This window comes from Narcine bancroftii, chromosome 3 (assembly GCF_036971445.1).
Source record: "Narcine bancroftii isolate sNarBan1 chromosome 3, sNarBan1.hap1, whole genome shotgun sequence".
In the NCBI taxonomy this organism is placed as follows: Eukaryota; Metazoa; Chordata; class Chondrichthyes; order Torpediniformes; family Narcinidae; genus Narcine; species Narcine bancroftii.
In genome coordinates this window covers 185350719-185368883 of record NC_091471.1, presented here as the reverse complement: position 1 = coordinate 185368883, position 18165 = coordinate 185350719, and the positions used below count along the sequence as shown (strand labels likewise).

Sequence of the window (18165 nt, the reverse complement as noted above, 5' to 3'; positions counted from 1 at the left end):
GTCATAAAATACCACATAAAATAAATACTAAATACTGTACTTCAAATTACAATACAAAATATCAAACATGAGGAAAGCATTCTAGAGTCTGGAACAGTTCCAGTAGATTGGAATTAAACAAATCTAATATTTGTTATTCAGGGAAGGAGAAAGCAGTCAACTCACCTTATGGGGAATTAGGGTTGGACAATTAAATGTTGGTTCAGCCTGCAAAGCTAGATTAATTAAAAAAAAGTTTACTCAACTTGATTTGTTTGTCGACTTTGAAATCTGTTAGTAAGGGCATGGTAACAGCATGAAGAGAATGATGATGTGCTTTGATTTTGTGTGCATCTTTTGACGTTTTATGAAAGCAAAATGGATGTTTAGAAAGATGTTACCTTGCAGGATAGGAAAGAGGCAACCAGTGGAGATAGTACTCTGTCCAGGCCTTTCAAAATTCCAAATGTTTCTATAAGTTCTACCCCTTTCTTCTTCTGAACTCTAAGAAGTATAGGCAAGAGCCATCAAATGTTCCTATATATTAATCTTTTCATTTCTGGAATCATTCTTGTCAATCATCTCTGAACCTTGAACAATGCCAACACATACTTTCTTAAATAAGGAGCCCAAAACTGAACCCCATACTCCCAAGTGAAGCCTCAACATCCCTTCTTTTGTATACTATTCCTCTAGATTTGAATGCCAACATTGTATTTGCCTTTTTCACTACAGATTCAGCCTGAAGTTGACCTTTACCATATCCTGCATGAGGACTCCCATGTCCCGATGCACCTCTGAATTTTGAAATTTTCCCCATTTAAATAATAATCTGTCCTTTTATTCCTTATTCAAAAGTACATGACCATACACTTTCCAACATTGTATTTCATTTGCCTCTTCTTTGCCCATTTTCATTCTAAGCTTCTCCGTTTCCTCATCATTACCTGCCCCTCCACCTATCTTTGTATCATCTGCAAACTTGGTTACAAAGCCATTTATTCCACAATCCAAATCATTAACATGCAATGTAAAAGGTGATCTCGATACTGAATCCAGTTGCCAACCAGAATGGGATCCATTTATTCCCACTCTGTTTCCTGCCAATCAGCCTGTGCTCTACCCATGCTCTTATCTTTCCAGTAATTCCATGGGCTCTCATCTTGTGTGTGGCACCTTGTCAAAGGTCTTTTCAAAATCCAGTATACAACATTCACTGCATTGCCTTTGTCCAGCCTGCTGGTGGTTTCCTCAAAAAAGTGCAGTAGGTTTGTCAGGCAAGATTCTTTGTTTAGGAAACCATGTTGACTTTGGCCTATCATCATGCACTTCCAGATACTCTGTAACATCAACCTTGCCAATCGACTCCCAACAACTTCCCAACAACCGATGTTGGGCTAACTGGTCTATAATTTCCTTTTAGCTGCCACTCTCCCTTTTTAAATAGCGAAGTGACCTTTGCACTTTTCCCATCTTCCAGAACCTGTTGATTCTTGGAAGATCATTATTAATGCTTCTACATTCTCTATAGCTACTTATTTGAGAATCCGAGGGTGCATTCCATCTGGTCTGGTAGACTTATCTACTCTTAGACTATTCAGCTTCCCAAGCACCTTTTCTCTGGTGATCATGACTTTACTTGCCTCTCTGACACCTTTTGAAAGTCAGATATAAATCTAATGTCTTTCACAGAGAAGTACTCATTCAGTTCCTCTGCCATCTCCTTGTCTCCCATTACAATTTCTCCAGCATCATTTTCTATTGGTTCTATATCTTCTCTTGCCTCTTTTTCAAATTCTTAATGTACTTTTAAAAATGCTTTGTATTATTTTTGATATTGTTTGCTAGCTTCCTTTCAAAGTTAATCTTTTCCTTTCTAATTATCTTTTTAGTTGTCGTCTGTAAGCTTTTAAAAGCTTCCCAGTGCTATCTCTTCCCACTAATTTTTGTTTCGTATGCTCTATCTTTTACTTTTACTTTGGCTTTTCATGTCAGCCACAGTTGTGTCATTTTTCCATTCAAATATTTCTTTTTTTTTGGAATATACCTGTCTTGCACTTTCCTTATTTCCTGCAGAAACTCCAGCCATTACTTTCTGCTGTCCTCCCTGCTACTGTGCCTTTCCAATCAACTTTAGCCAGTTCTTCTCTCGTACCCCTTTAATTCACTGGTTTACTAACACTTCTGATTGTAGTTTCTCCATCTTAAACTGCAGGATGAATTCATATTATAATCATTGTCTCCTATGGCTCCTCATACCTTCACTTCCCTTATGAATTCTGATTCATTAAACAATGCCCAATCCAGAATTGTCATTTCCCAGGTTGGTCAGTCACAAGCTGATCTAAGATGCTATCCTTTTTTAAACTTTATTTAAAACTTAAAAAAAAAACAACATAAAACCATTACAGAAAAAAAATTATACAATACAAATAATAACCAACACTTCTCCCTCCCCCCCCATCTCAGCCAACCCCCTCAAGTGTAACCAAAAAAAACTATATACAACATTTAAAGATATTTCTAAACCCATATATTCTAAATAAGGTGAGCACATTACCACATTTTAACCAAAAAAGATGGTTATTCATGTAAATTATGTTATTTTTTCCATATAATACAAGATCTCAATTCATTATGCCAATGAGCTATATTAATCTCTACAATATCTTTCCGAGTAATTGCTACACATTTTTGTGCCACTGATAACGCTAAACGAACAAAAGTTATCTGAAACTTATCCAACCCTAAACCAGTCAAAGAAACCACAGAGCCCAACAAAAAAATCTCTGGGTGTAATGGTAATTTAATTTTAAATAATTTCTCCAAAATTGCCCTATTTTTTTTCCAAAATGGTTGTACCCTATCACAAGACCAAACTGCATGAAAAAAGTTCCAGTATTTAACCCACATCTAAAATACAAATCCAGATTTTTTTCAGTTTCTCAGGAGTCAAATATAGCTGATGCAAAAAATTATAAATAACCAAACCATTCCTTACATTAGTCAATTTAGTTACCCCTTCATGACACATAACCTCCCAGTCCTCTTGAGGTATATCATAAGTTAAATCACTTTCCCATTTATTTCTAGATTTCTCCAAATTCGGTTTATCCATGGTCTCTTGTAACAGCTGATACATATCTGAAATAAAGCCTCTCCTTGGAATAGAGGAAATAAAAAATTCAAACTTTGTTAATTCAGGTAAACTCATATCCTTTCCATAATCATCCCTTATCAAAGCTCTAAGCTGATAATACACACATAAAGAATTTACTGGTATTCCAAATTTCTCCCTCAATCGATTGAAAGAAAGGAACTGTCCACTTATCTATAAATTGATGAACATCAAATTCAAAAATACAAGCTAATTCCACCTTAGCCCAACTAGGAGACTGATTAATATCCATCATTCTACTAACAAACTAATAATTTTGAAAATGAAGCAGCTGAAGTCCACCTAATGCATACTTCCACATCAACTTCTGTAAAGCTAATCAAGCTAGTTTCCCCTTCCATAAAAATTTCCTCACCGCTCTATTCAAATCTTGAAAAAAACTGTTTGGAAGTATACATGGAATTGACTGAAATAAATACTGAATACAGGGAAAAATATTCATTTTAATACAATTTACTCGACCTATTAATGCTAATGGAAGATCCTTCCATTTGATCAAATCCACTTTAATCTTTTTCAATAAAGGTACATAATTTAATTTATATAAAGACTGATAATTCGCATTCACAATTACTCCTAAATATTAATTTTATCAGACCATCTTAATTTTATAATATGTGTATACGCTTCATAATTCCCCTCCAAAATTGGCAGTATTTCATTCTTATCCCAATTCACCTTGTACCCAGATAACTGCCCAAATTGAACTAAACATTCTTGTAAATATTTCAAAGATTGTTCTGGATATGTCAAATAAATCAATACATCATCAGCAAATAGATTAATCTTATATTCATCATTTGCAACTCTTATTCCTTTAATATTATCATTCTGTTGAATTGCTTGAGCTAATGGTTCAATGGCCAGTGCAAACAAGGCTGGTGACAATGGACAACCTTGATATGTTGATTGCGTTAATTTAAATGGCAAAGAAGTCTGACCATTTGTTACCACCCTAGCAATCGGATTTTTATACAATGCTTTAACCCAATCAGTAAAAAGAGGGCCGAAATTAAACTTCTCCAACACCTTAAATAAAAAATTCCATTCAACCCGATCAAATGCTTTTTCTGCATCAAGCGCAACCACCATTGGTTGGTTGAGGTGCTGTCTTAATGCATTGATCAACATTATCAGTCTAAGAATATTGTCAGACGCACATCTATTCTTAATAAAACCTGCTTGATCTGTATTCACTAACTGAGGTAAATATTTAGCAAGTCTATTTGCCAATACCTTAGCTATTGTCCACATTTAATAAAGAAATTGGTCGATACAAGGCTACATTCAATGGATCTCTATCTTTCTTTGGAATCACAGTAATGATCACACTTCAACAAGATTCTGGTAATGACTGATCATCAGTTATTTGTTGAAGCACATCCATAAATATGGGAGACAAATCTTCATAAAACACCTTATAAAACTCTACTGAAAATCCATCAGCACCTGGTGACTTTCCATTTGGCATCTCCTGTATATCTCAAAATCTGTAAACGGAGCTTCAATTCTTTAACGTCTTCCTCTCCCAAAACTGGTAAATGTAACTTAGATAAAAAGGATTCAATAGAACCATCATCCTAATTTCCCTCAGAAGTATATAATTTCTGGTAAAATGAATAAAATTGGTCATTGATTTCCTGAGGTTTATAAGTAACTATTGAATTCTTTTTAACAGCATTAATAGGTCCATTTTTAATTGCCAAGCTAATATCTTATGAGCCCTCTTCACCCAACTCATAATAACGTTGTTTAGATCTTTGAATTAATCACTCATACTGATATGTTTGTAAAGTATTATAACATAATTTCAATTTAGCTAATGCTGCTTTCTTATCTTCTGTAATCTTCTTCTGAAATTCCTTTTCCAACTCAGTAATTTGCTTCTCCAAAGCTAAACTTTCCGTCAAATACTGCTTTTTTACTTTCATAGAATAACTAATAATTCAATCACGTAAATATGCTTTTAAAGCATCCCACATAACAAAATTACTACTAACTGAATTAGCATTTTCAACCAAAAATAAAGCAATCTGTTCCTTATCAAAAGTAATAAACTCCAGTTTCTTCAATAATATTATATTAAATCTCCACCGATAAGTTGAATGCATCCCCTTCGAACCTACACAAGATATAAACAACATAGAAAGATCAGATATAACCCTACTCTTATATTCAGCCTGCACTACTCTAATCAAAAACAAATCTATTCTAGAAAATTTGTCATGCCTGGATGAATAAAAAGAAGTCCTTTTCTGTCAGATTTATTCTCCTCCAAATTTCAACTAAATTCAAATCTTTCATCAAAGATCCCATTTGTACCGCCATCTTTGATTTCCTTATACTTTTTGGAGATTTAAGCAATAATAGATCAAAAACACAATTAAAATCCACTCCAATCAAAATATTTTCATTAGCCTGATTTAATGTTAGAAAAGCCTCAGGTATAAATCGATCATCATCCACATTAGGCGCATAAACATTCAATAATGACCACAGTTCTGCAAAAATTTTACAATTCACCATCAAAACCCATCAGCCATCTCCATAAATTATTCCGACTCAATTCCAATTTTATTATGAATCAAAATCACTACACCCCGTGCCTTAGAATTAAAAGAAAAAGCAACCACAAATCCAACCCAATCTCTCTTCAATTTTAAATGTTCTTTTTCCGTCAAATGTATTTCTTGTAAAAAAAAAAGCAATATCGATTTTCATTTTTTTAATATGAGCCAATACACGTTTACGCTTAATTGGATTATTCAATCCCTGAACATTAAAAGTTGCAAAATTCAAATTAGACATTTCTTTACCTTAAAAATATACACATTTCACACCATTACAAAATATTGCTTCCCTTGCTTAAAAAACCCCATAAATATATAAAAACCCACAATAAACTAAAAAGAAATTTTGTATTTTACCCTTTAAACTACAATAGTGTAGTAACTCCCAAAAATCTGGGTGTGGTAAAACTCACTAGTGGCAGATGACTATCAAAAGCTTCAGCGTCATCCATCCCCTCCAGTTAAACTATACCAAAATTATTAATCAAACATAATCAACCCAGTGATTCCAATCCCATTGACTGTTCTGGATCTTCAATTTCATTTATCAAATAAACCTGGCAACAAATAGGCAAAGATTAATGCATCATGATCATTCTCAAAGAATTGAGACTGAAAATTTCCATTAAAAAATTTCAGTATAGCAGAATAACAAATTTATAACCCTTTCTCCACAATACTTCTTTAGCTGAATTAAATTCTCTAGGCCTCTTAATAATTTCTTGACTCAAATCTGTGTTTTTATAAAAAAAAACCCCCAAAAACCACTCTATTGCCCTGATTTTTGTCGAGCCTTTTGAATGGCAATCCGCAATATCATTTCTCTATCCTGGTCTCTCAAACACCAAATCAAAATTGCTCATGGTGGTTGGTCCGGAAAAGGCTTCTTCCTCAATGCTCTATGTGCCTGGTCCAATTCTAGACCATCTGGAAAAAAAATTCACTTCCCAATACGTCAGGAATCCATTTCTTGAAAAATTTCACCGGGTCTGAACCTTCAATATCTTCTGGAAGACCTACTATTTTTACATTATTCCTCCGACTTTGATTTTCCAAAGAATCAATCTTCTTCAACAATTCTCTCTTCTGGATCTCCAACCCACAAAGGAATCCTCCACTTTTCCCATTTTTTCTCTATTTTGATCCACTTGATCTTTACACTCTTTAATTGTTTAAAAATGATCTTGTACAGTATCCACCGCCTCCAAACATCTATTATCACTTTTAACCACGTTCACATCATTCTTCACAGATGACATTTCTTCACAAATATTATTTATTTTAACTTTCATATCCATAAATCCTTGATTTAACTGTAAACATCTGTACTGACATATTTTCCATCTGATGGGCGATCCATTCGAAAATAGTAAACACAGAGTCAAACCCAGGTTCTACTACTTCCCCCTTGGGGCCTACCTTCCTTAGCCACAGCCTCCAGACTAAATTCCTCCTGTCTTGGCTCCAACAAGGCACGACTTTCTTCCTCTTCACCTGCACTTGTTATTCGTCCAGCACGGCTGCGGATCTGCATTCCTGTCAATAGCGGCCCGATTTCGTCAGCCTGCTGCTATCCGGGTCCACCCGCAGCCCACACTTTATCCAGAAGCTCCCGGACGCACCACGCATGCCCGGGAGCACCGTCGATCACGCAGACGTGTCTTCTGACGCAGCACTGCACACCTCTAGGCTACCAGGCACTTCAGTGGGCTCACGCAGCAGATGTCGCTCGGCCAACTCACCCGCGCACATGGCTTCACGGGCGTGCGGATCAGAGTAGACCGAGCTCAAAACAATGCCAGCACCATCTTGCGATTGCAAGGTCGGCGCCAGAGTTGTACTTAGCCGGCCTGGAGTACGTTGAGGCTTGAAAGCTCCTGCTGACAACTCCGTGGCTTCAACCTGATGAGTAGGCCTCAGTTCTTCCACACTTTTATAAGGTAATTTCTTCTGTAACTGTGCCTTGAATTTCTTCACATTTGGAGTCATTTTTATTCTCTACTTTTCAGACACCTTTAAAAACTAATTTTAACCTCTTTCAGAACTTTTAAATTCAGGTATTAATTAGTTCAACTGGGGAGAGGTGGAACTTGTCATATTTCTACGCCATCTTGCCATGGTCCCCCATCTAAGAAGCCATCCTGAAGGCATTCTATAAATTACTTCTCTTCAGATCCACTACCAACCTAGTTGTCCCAATCAACTTTCATATTGAAATTCCCCATGACAATTGTAACATTACCTTTTGCATGCCTTCTCTAGTTCCCTTTATAGTTTGCATGCCATATCCTGGGTACTGTTTGGAGGCCAGTATACAAATCCTCTCAGGGTCTTTTTACCCTTGCAATTTCTTAATTCTTCCCACAGTGATTCTATATCTTCTGATCCAATGTCTCCTCTCTCCAAAGATTTAATTCCATTTTTAACCACCAGAACCACCCCACCCCCTCTGCCAACCTTCCTGTCCTTCCGATACACTGATATTTAGTTCCTAGCTGTGATCTTCTTTCAGCCATGACTCAGTGATGGCTATAACGTCATACCTGGCAACTTCCACCTGCATTGCAAGATCATCAACTTTATTTCTTGGACAGAGGGCATTTAAATACAAGACCTTCAATTGTGTAATCATTACTCTTATCAATTTTGTTCAAGGATTGCTCATTTTGAACTAAACTCCAATCTTTGGAATTCTCTAACTGTGGTTGAAAGGTGAGTTTGATAGAATTCTTGGCGCTGAGGGGATTGAATGTTGGACATGAAGCAGGATCAGCCATAATCTTATTGAAAGGAGAAGTGAACTTGAGACAGTAGCTCTCTTCTAATTTTTCTTGTGCTAACAAATATGTGGTTTATACCTGGTGCATTTCAGAGGCTTAAATTTCCAATGAACGGTAAGAACTATTGTTTTGCACTTTGCCTTTTCTGCTGTCATTTGTCCACTTTTGAAGCTGGTGCTTTGGATTTCATTTTATCTACTGCTTATTTTTGGTTTCTTGTCCAAGCTTACTTGTAGTTTATTTGGTGGACATGACTGTGTGAAATGAATTATTTTTATGTTGACACCTCCAGAAAATTCTATATTGTTTTCCTCTGATTAATATGCCTGTAATTGTACATTCTGGAACTACTCTGGATCTTGTTGGCAGCACTGAGTAGCCTGCTCTTGTTGCTGGCACACATTCCAACCACAAATTTGTCTTTTATTGATCTACAAATGTTAAATTGTGGTTAAATCAGGGCTGATTCTAAATTAGTGCTTTAATATTTGAGATTTCAAACTAAACCCTTCCTGCACAGTACCTGAAGAAAGCTTTGAAAACCAGGCCTCAGACTCCATTTGAGTTTGAATGCTTTCTAAATCTGCCTGGTGTTCAAAAACATTCAAATGTACTGTATTAAAATTGATTGAAATCAAATGGCTTAATAAGTTCCAGCTGTTGCATTCATTAAAATAAATGCAGTTCAATAAAAGATGCTTTTTAAAAAAAAAATTTCCTTTATAACAATTCTTCTTCATTCAAACAAATGGGCTTTTTTTTGTGCTAGGTTCAACCATGTCTCGTATCAGTTTTGCCAACTAAATTGCAGAGGCAATTTCATCGTTTGTTTTTCATCTAAACTCAATCTAGAGTCCAATATCGGAGGAAACTGAAAAATTGTCAGTGTTATTTTGCAAGGAAATTCAGTGTCAAACTGCCATTTTATACAAGCAGGTTTCAACTCTATTTTTGTCCTTTTAGCTTATTTAATTTGAAATTTGCAAGCTTGATTAATAAAAGGAATTCCAATTTTTCATTGGTGAGATATCAACTTTTAGCTGTTTTCAAAGTGGCTGACCTGGTAGCTGGTTAGCATGAGGAACAGATGATGTCATTTTGTAATTTTGTGAGTCATGTCCCAAGCTCTGGTCTTCAGTTGTCCAAAGTAATCGCAAAGTAAAGGTTTACAGAAAATTTTATCCTGTATATCTCCAGAATGGCAATGATCTTTTGACAGTTTGATCAGAGACATGTAAAGACAATTAATATAATTGAAATAATTTTTACATACGTAAATTGTAAAGACCAATAAGAAACATCAGGATTAAGTAAAACATTGAAAATAGATCTTTTGGAAGTCAGAACCAGCTGACATACACTGCAACAAGCTAGTATTAATCCACATAACTGCTGACTAGCTATCAGTGTGATCTAGCACAATAACCTAAAAACCTTCAATGAAGTCAATGTGCAGGAACATTTTAGTGTATTTTCAAATGCTTGTGCAATGTTGCTTGTAATTATAATGTTCTTTACTGGTTCCCAATGAAGGGATGAAATAAAATGTTTCACTCAGCTTGAGCACCATTACCCTTGTTGAATTCATTCTCTAAACTACACAAAATAAATCTTTTTTGAGGTTGATGGAGGGAAATGTGAATGCAATTATGCGTAAACATATGATTGAGCTGCTCTGCCACTGATTTGAATACTAGTGATGATATCCATGTAGTTGCACTTGCACATTTTTGTATCAATATCTATGAATATTTAGTAAGCACCTTTTTGTAAGCAAATCACTTTGGAATGATGTTTTCAATTTTATGTGAAAATGGCTTAATTTTAAAAAGTGCGTTCTGCAAATAATGTGTTCATTTTTTTTTCAACAGTGCACTCTATTTCATTGAATAGTGTAACTTTTCTTTTAAAGTCCCTGCTTCATAATTGGTCATTTAACTTTGCACAGAGATCAGATAGGTTCACTAGTTCCAGCAGGCAGTCTGGAAGGATTTGGTTGCACTCGATTACCTTGCCCCATATCTGACTATATGTGTGTATGCAGTTTGCATGCTTCAATTCAATTCAATCTGTACGTAGGTCAGAACTCTTGACAGGAAAATTGAAAGATCTGGTGTCCCTTAAATATTAATGGATCCCTTGAGTTTGCAAGGGCATCATGATAGAAATAATCCATCGATCTTTCATATGTTATAGGATCTGCAATCTGATACAAATCAATCAATTAATTGTAAGGAGGGCACCCTTTGATGGGGTAGAATGTTGTGGTTCTTGGCCAGCGGCGTAAGTGAAAAGGTCACAGAATTTTGAATTTGCATTGTCACTCGCTTTTTCATGATTAAAACTGGAAATTAAACAAATGTTTTGAGCATTTTTAGATGTGGTTGTAGAAGCCAGGAAGTAATCTACGTGCGTAGATAGCGGAATGTTTGGATGATGGCATGCCTCTTGATGACACTGACAACCTTCCTCACGCTTTGAGGATTTGGAAAACTGGTCAAGAAGGTGTGATTCTGATATGTCAAACTTGGGTTCACTGCTGATTGTTGACTTAAGGAAGGGAAAACAGGTGTACAATCCAGTGATCATTGGGGGATCAGAAGTAGAAAAGGTGAGTAGATTTTAAGTTCTTGGGAGTCACTGTCTTAGAGGATCTTTCCTGGACCCAATACATAACTGGACCCAATACATAAATGGCACTCTACTTCCTCAGGAGTTTGCAGAGGTTTAGTATGATATTGGAAACTCTGGAAAATTTCTACACGTGGAGGAAAGTGTGCTGACCATCATAGTCTGGTATGGGGACACATGCCCCTGAGCGTAAAGCCGTGTAAAAGGTAGTGGACACAGCCCAGGACATTGCAGACAAAACCATCCTCACCATCCAGAATATCTACAGGGAATGCTGCTGTCGGAGAGCAGCAGCAATCATCAAGGATCAATGACACCCAGCACGTGCTCAGTTCTTGCTGCTGCCATCAGGAAAGAGGTATAGGTGCTGCAAGACTTGCACCATCAGGTTCAGGAACATCTCCACCATCAGACTTCTCAACAACAAACTCAATCAGGGACTCATTTAAGGACTCTTGTGCACTTTATTTTTTTCTCCCTCTGTATTGCAAAGTCAGTTTGATTACATTTCATTATTTGTTTACATGTGTATGTTATATACAATTTTTCTTTTGCACTACCAATAAATGGCAATTCTGCCTGGCCTGCAGGATCTATGACTACTTTGTCTGAAAAGACTCGTGTGTGTGTGTGTGTGTGTGTGTGTGTGTGTGTGTGTGTGTGTGTGTGTGTGTGTGTGTGTGTGTGTGTGTGTGTGTGTGTGTGTGTGTGTGTGTGTGTGTGTGTGTGTGTGTGTGTGTGTGTGTGTGTGTGTGTGTGGTGCGTGTGTGCGCGCGCGTGTCTGCGTGTGTGTCTGTGTGTGTGTGTGAAGAAATGGAGGGGTGGGTCAATGAGTTTACACATGACACAAATATAGGTGGTGGTGTGAACAGTGTAGAAAGTTGTCCTAAGCCACTTTCAGGTGGCCTCAATACCCAACTGTAAAGGAGCCTATTGTACTCCTATGCAGCTGTCGGGTGGCCACCTGAAAGTGGAGAACCCGGCCACGAGGTTCACGTACCTAACCCTTTTCCTGTAAATATAATATCCTGCTCCATAAATCCCCCGTTGCACCTGAAAGCAGCACCAGGCAAAGCTGCCAGCAGCTTTCAGGTGCCTAGCAGTGGGCAGACTGTTGACAGTCAGCTGGAGACCTGCTGACAGCCCCGTTGTGGAAACCTACCCTCCCTGCTGCCTGACAGTCCCCCGGCGGGGGACTACGGGGCTGGGGCGACCAGGGGGGTGGGGGGACTACGTGGCTTAAGCATGCACACAAAATCCTGCTAAATTTAAAAGGTGAGAGCTTTCGATAAGTCAGGATTCTCGGGGACGGCCGCCTCAGCCCCGTACTCCCCCCGCTGGCTGCTCTAGCCCCGTACTCTTGCGCCGGGGGGGCGGGGGCTGTCAGGCAGCGGGAAGACGAGCTGTCAGACTGCTGCCCCTGCCCAGACTCAGGAGCTGACTTTTGCTCTGTGGCCCCTCTCCCTTCTTCAGACCTTTCAGATGGCAGAACACCTCCTTCAGTACTGCCACCTGAACATCTCTTCACAGACACTTGCAGCCTGCTCTGGAGCCACATTCTCCAGGCGATTCCACCTGAAAGTGGCTCTAGATTACAACAGGATACAGACAGGATGGAGCTGAATGTAGTGTGCAGCTACTTTGGTTGAGTGCAATGCACAATCGTGCTGTAGAAACTCGATAAGTCATGCAGCATTCATAGTAAGTAAAGGGTAACCAATGTTTCAGACCTGGACCCATTAGCTCCTTACCCACTTCCCTTTCTTTTCCAATTGGAGGTTTTCCCTCATCCTTCTTCCCCATTACCTCTCAGCTTTTTTTTACTTCTGCCCTCTCACCTGTATCCTCCTATACTTTCTTACTTGTTAACCTGTGCTCCTCTCCCTGCCCCCCACTGCTTCAGGTGGCTGCCTGTCTTTGCTTATACCTGACTTGAAACACTGGTTACCTTCCAGATGGATTCAATCTGAAAAACTGTGGTGATGTATTTTGAAAGGTTGAACTTGAAGATGGATTATAAGGTTAATGACAGGATTCGTTGCAGTTTGGAGGAATAGAAGGATGTTTGAGTCCAAGCCAATAGCATGTTGATAGGGTAGTTAAGATGTAGTGTGTTGTTTTTCATTACTTGGTGGATTGCATTCAAGAGCCACAAGTCAATGTTACAATTCTTTGAAAAAACATATTTTGGTTAGACGACACTTTGAATATTGTGTTCAGCTCATTATTAGGAAGGGTATGGAAGCTGAGAAAGGGTGCAGAGGAGATTTACCAGGATGTTGCCTGGATTGGAGAACATACGAGGAAGGTTGTCTGAGCTAAGTCTCTTTTAAAGTGATGGAGAATGTGAGGGCACAATAAAGGTGTATAAGAATGAGGGGCATAAATAGAGTGGTCGGCCAGCACCATTTTTCCTTTGGTGGCAATGACCATTACTAAAGGACATCTGTTTAAGGTGAGTGAAGGAAGGTTTACGGGAGCTATCAGAGGTAGTTTTATTATGTACAGAATAATGGATATCTGGAATGCACGGGTGGGGGTGGTAGAGGCTGGTACAATAACAACATACTCTAAAAGCCTTTTCACACCACCGAGTACATGCGAGTTATCCCTCCAAATTGGAGAGTTGAATTGAGTGGTGTGAAAAGAAATAACTGGGCAGGGTGAGTCAATTTCAACCAGGCTTTTAACTCTGCTCAGAGCAGAATTGAGTGCCTGGCTGAGTTAACTCACCAGTTACCTTCTGGTGGTGTGAAATTACAACCAGTCCTACCAGGAGCAATTAGTGACGTTAGTGCCTGCGTGCTTGTGTCAGTCTGGCAGGTAAATTTTACAGCGCGGCCAGCCACACACTGACAGCCCCACACCCTGCTGCTTCTCCCCCCCCGCCCCGCTGTCGCAATACCCAGGAGAGCAGGCAGTGTGAGGGTAGCAGAGCAAAGGGAGATGATGGCGTATGGGAGTAGGACTGGGGAGCGGGTGGCGTGAGGGAGCGGGGCAGGGGAAGCAGGCGATGTGTGGGAATGAGTGGCATGAGGGAGTGGGGCGGTGTTTCATTTCATCAATAAATATGACAGATTAATCTCTTTGTGTTAAAGAAGATGATGATATCTAAAGCTGACTGCTGTGAAATGTCACTGTGCAGTCAGCTGGCCATCATAGTGCTGTACGTAATATGTCACTCGCGATGTCTCCTCTGGAGGCGGGGCACACCCCCCCTTAAAATCCTGTGTAGTAGAATTCCCTGCAAATAATGATGCAGTGTGAAACGCTGCCGGGTTCAGCCTGCCCTGCAATTTTCCCCGTTTCCCAGTGAAAAAAGGGCTTAAGTTCGGCTCATGGATGCAAGAAAAATAAAGGACTGAGCTGTGAGATTGAGAAGGGTTGGATTGATGGTCAAATAGGTTTATATAGATCGGCAGAACATTGAAAGCCCAAAGGTCCATACTCTGATTTAAAGGAAATTTCAGAACTCACTCCCCAGTAGTTTCTGAGATTTGAATAATCCTGTATTGATTTGCATGCAGTTTTACTTTAAATGTCTATTCTTTGTGCTATTCATTCTCATTTAATTTTATTTACTTTTGTGATCAGGAGATAGATGGGGATGATGGAGGAGGCATGGAAGTTGGTGATCCTGACTTAAAAAATGATTTGGATATTCCTGATGTTCCACCCTCGAATGACAGCACCCCAGAAGTATTCAATAAGGCATTATCAGGATTATCTTCAAGGTAACCGTTTGGTTTGTGGTGTATGAAATTTATTATTTATTTAACCTAGCATCTTTAACCATTTTCTGACTCCCCAAGCCATTGTCTTTTAACATGTGAAAGAAATCGAAAGCTTGCAAGATGGTGATTTGTACAAATAATTCAATAATTGTGTTGTGTTTAGAATGGAATCTAATATTATTACCAAGGCAAGGGTATTCTTGCATAGGAAGAAAATTTGAATGTGTTTTCATATCTAATGGAAAATCAGAAAGATTCCACTCTCTGCTGTAGCCTTAAGCCTCTCATTGCGTTGTACAATGCAGTTTTGATCAATGCTTGTCTGAATTTGGCTTTTTTTCCCCACCTTGTTAAATGCAGATGTTGCTGTCTTCCTTTCAAGTATCTTATTTGAACTCTCCCTTTCAGCTTTTTCAAAAGTAATGGGGAACACAGTGACTCAGCTAGTAGAGCAGCTGCCTTATAGCTCCAGCTGAAGATCTGTCCTAATCTCTGCTGTCAGTGTGGAGGTTGTGAGGTCCTGTGATTTGATTGCCCTCCTTCCCCCTGTTTCTCCCCACCCCCTCTCAATTGCACCATTTTCACATCCTAAAGACTTGGGTTGGTGAATTAATTTGCCGTCGAGTGTAGGTGACTGGTATGGTTTGTGGGGAACTGTTAAGAATATGGAGAAACAAAATGAGATTAATGTAAAATGAATGCCTAATGGTCAGCATTGGACTCAGTGGGTTGAAATGCTTTTTCAGTGCTCAGAGCTGATGACATAAAATTCGACATAACTCATCGGTTAGCATTTAAAAAATTTAAATATTTAAATTTAGACATAAGGTACGATAACAGGCCATTCGGTTTACACCCCCAGTACGTTTTGATCAGTGGGAGGAAACCAGAGCCCCCGGGGAAAACCCATGCAGAGACGGGAAGAAGGTACCAACTCACAGTGCGGGTTTTGAAACCTGGTCCCAATCGCTGCCACTGTAAAAGTGTTGCCCTAACTGCTATGCGAACTGTGCTGTCCCAATCTTCTCTGGTGTTTATGAAATACTTTTGTTTTAACTTTATTCATAAATTTTTTGAGCAAAAGTAACCCAACTTTTGGTGCATGTTGGCCAAAGTGGAAAATGATGTTATTTATTAATTTGAAAGTGGAAGATTTACCAAGTGTGGTGGATTTTGGAACTGCAAAAATTGAAGCTAAAGTTTACAATTAATAGCTGATGTTGAGGCAAAATTTTTTTGATGAACAAGCTATTTATGTTCTGCGAACACTAAATACTGATAATACTAGCATAATTTTCTCATTCCACAATTTCACCATATGGCTCATGATTTGGGCAGATAATTATGAGACATCCAAATGTGCACTCCATTTCTGCTTTTGACAGTTGAAATGTGCTGTATCTTTTCCTACTAAGCATGAAAAAAAAAACACACAAAAATGTTTTAACAAAGACTATAAAAATCCCCTCTGGTTTAATGTCACTACAAAGTTTTTTTGCAGCCAGTGAAGAATTTTCAAATATATAATTGTTATATAGGACATATGATAGTCAATTTGTGCACAGCAAGTTACCTCATGGATTTTTTATGTTGTTGATTGACCTATGCATAAGGACAAGGTTACTGGGGAGTATTCTGCTGCTTTTAAAAATGTGCCACGGTCTTATGTTTTGAAAAGAAATTTCCATCAGTCCTAGGTTTGGATGTCAGCCAAAATTTTTGTGCTCAAATCTTTGGAAAGGTACTTGACCTGATGACCTTCAACTTGAATTAGAATGTTGCACAAGTGCTATTGGGTGCAAATGCCTTTTTATTGGATGACACATGACAATACTGGACCTGGATTTGAATCCACAGCCCACCTTCAGTAGTTTATTTAACTAACTTAACTGTGAAAAGTAGAATTGCATTTGTCTTTCAGATGATTCTTAGATTTTTTTTAAATTGGAAAGGATTGGAGAAATGCTCCATGGATTTGTATATGATTTGGGGAGGAGCTTGATTTTTGAAGTTGAGGTATTGAAGCTTGTTTTCAACAGCTTTTTTTGCTGTTGAAAAACAAGAATGATTGGTCACCCGGGGCATGGGCTCAATAGTCTTTTGTCCACAGATTGCAGGGACAAAAGGTTTTATTTTCAGTTGATACCAGATGCAGACAAATTATATCAGGAAACAAATGAATAAAGCCTTCCTTTGCAATTCGTGTAATCGAGGTGTTTATGGTGATATCTGTTGTATCCATATGGCCTCCAGAACCATGATAAATGACATAAATGTTTGAGTTTCTAAAAAGAGGAACTGCAAGATCAGCCAATGTTGAGTTTGGTTTAAGCTATTTAAACAATTAAATTTTTTTTTAAAGTAAGCTTTATTCTCAATAAAACGTCTATAAAAGATTTTTATATTGTGCTGTATCTATATATACATTTTATTGTTCATTTTAGTGTTAACAATTTATTTGTACAAAGCACCCTTGTCTCTATTGTGGCCCCCTGGGGTTACTTTCCCCTCCAATAGCAATCCCTCCAGGCCCAATGGCAGAAAAAACTTTAGATTGTGGTCCTTCCCCTTGAGGATCATGTGTTTAGTCAGTATGTCACAGAATATATTCCTGCAGCCTGGAATATGCTAGTTGGTAGCATTCCCTAATTAACTTTTTAACGTGCTGGAACACTAAGAGGTTTTGGGAAGATCAAAGAGTGTCTTTCACTGATGATGATCTTCTAGTAGTACTGGATGTCTATCTTTCTGTGACCCTGGGATCACAGTCTTTCGTTATGCTACTCCTGGGAATGAAGTGACAAAGACCCTTGCATTCTTCTCCACACCCTCTTTGTGAATCCTCAGTCTGCAAAGGCATGGTGTTTGTCTCCTCCCCGTGGGAGTTGTATCAAAGGAATTGTGCATTAGGGATGATCCGGTTCTATAGGAAGGATCTGACCTGGAGGGCTTCTCTCACCACCAGCCAGGTGAGATCCTGATGCTGGTTAATAATTTCTGGCTATGTGGCATTCTGCCAGAAAGATTTGGATAGTCTGCTCAGGAAACTATCCCACAATATCCATCGACCCCTAGTCCCTAATGTCTGAAAGCGGCTCCGTACAGACCACTACCATGTGGACATGGTCAGAGATGTATGTCTGGCTAAACTTTTCCATAAAGTATGGGCGGTGTGGCAATGTCCAACTGATTATGCCATTGCATGGCAAAGGGGCCAAGCCCATTCTTTGCAACACCAGGAACAGGTAGAACTTCAGGACATAGCAGCACTCTACCTTGGTTTTACGTACAGG

General features: G+C 38.6%; 1 protein-coding gene across 5 annotated transcripts in view; it reads left to right on the top strand.

Moving 5' to 3' along the window:
* Positions 1 to 18165, top strand: part of cds1 (CDP-diacylglycerol synthase (phosphatidate cytidylyltransferase) 1) — a 160964-nt gene that overhangs the window by 21174 nt on the left and 121625 nt on the right. For 2 of the 5 annotated variants that reach the window (XR_011353995.1, XM_069926065.1), the window contains exon 2: positions 14733 to 14872. Coding sequence is in view for 4 of the 5 variants with exons in the window: in XM_069926065.1 (XP_069782166.1) it covers positions 14733 to 14872 (140 nt within the window). In the remaining variant the exon portion in view is untranslated. Of the gene's footprint in view, positions 1 to 8398; positions 8440 to 14044; positions 14101 to 14371; positions 14579 to 14732; positions 14873 to 18165 lie in introns of those variants that run through there. The other 3 variants (XM_069926068.1, XM_069926066.1, XM_069926067.1) reach the window with 3 other exon arrangements.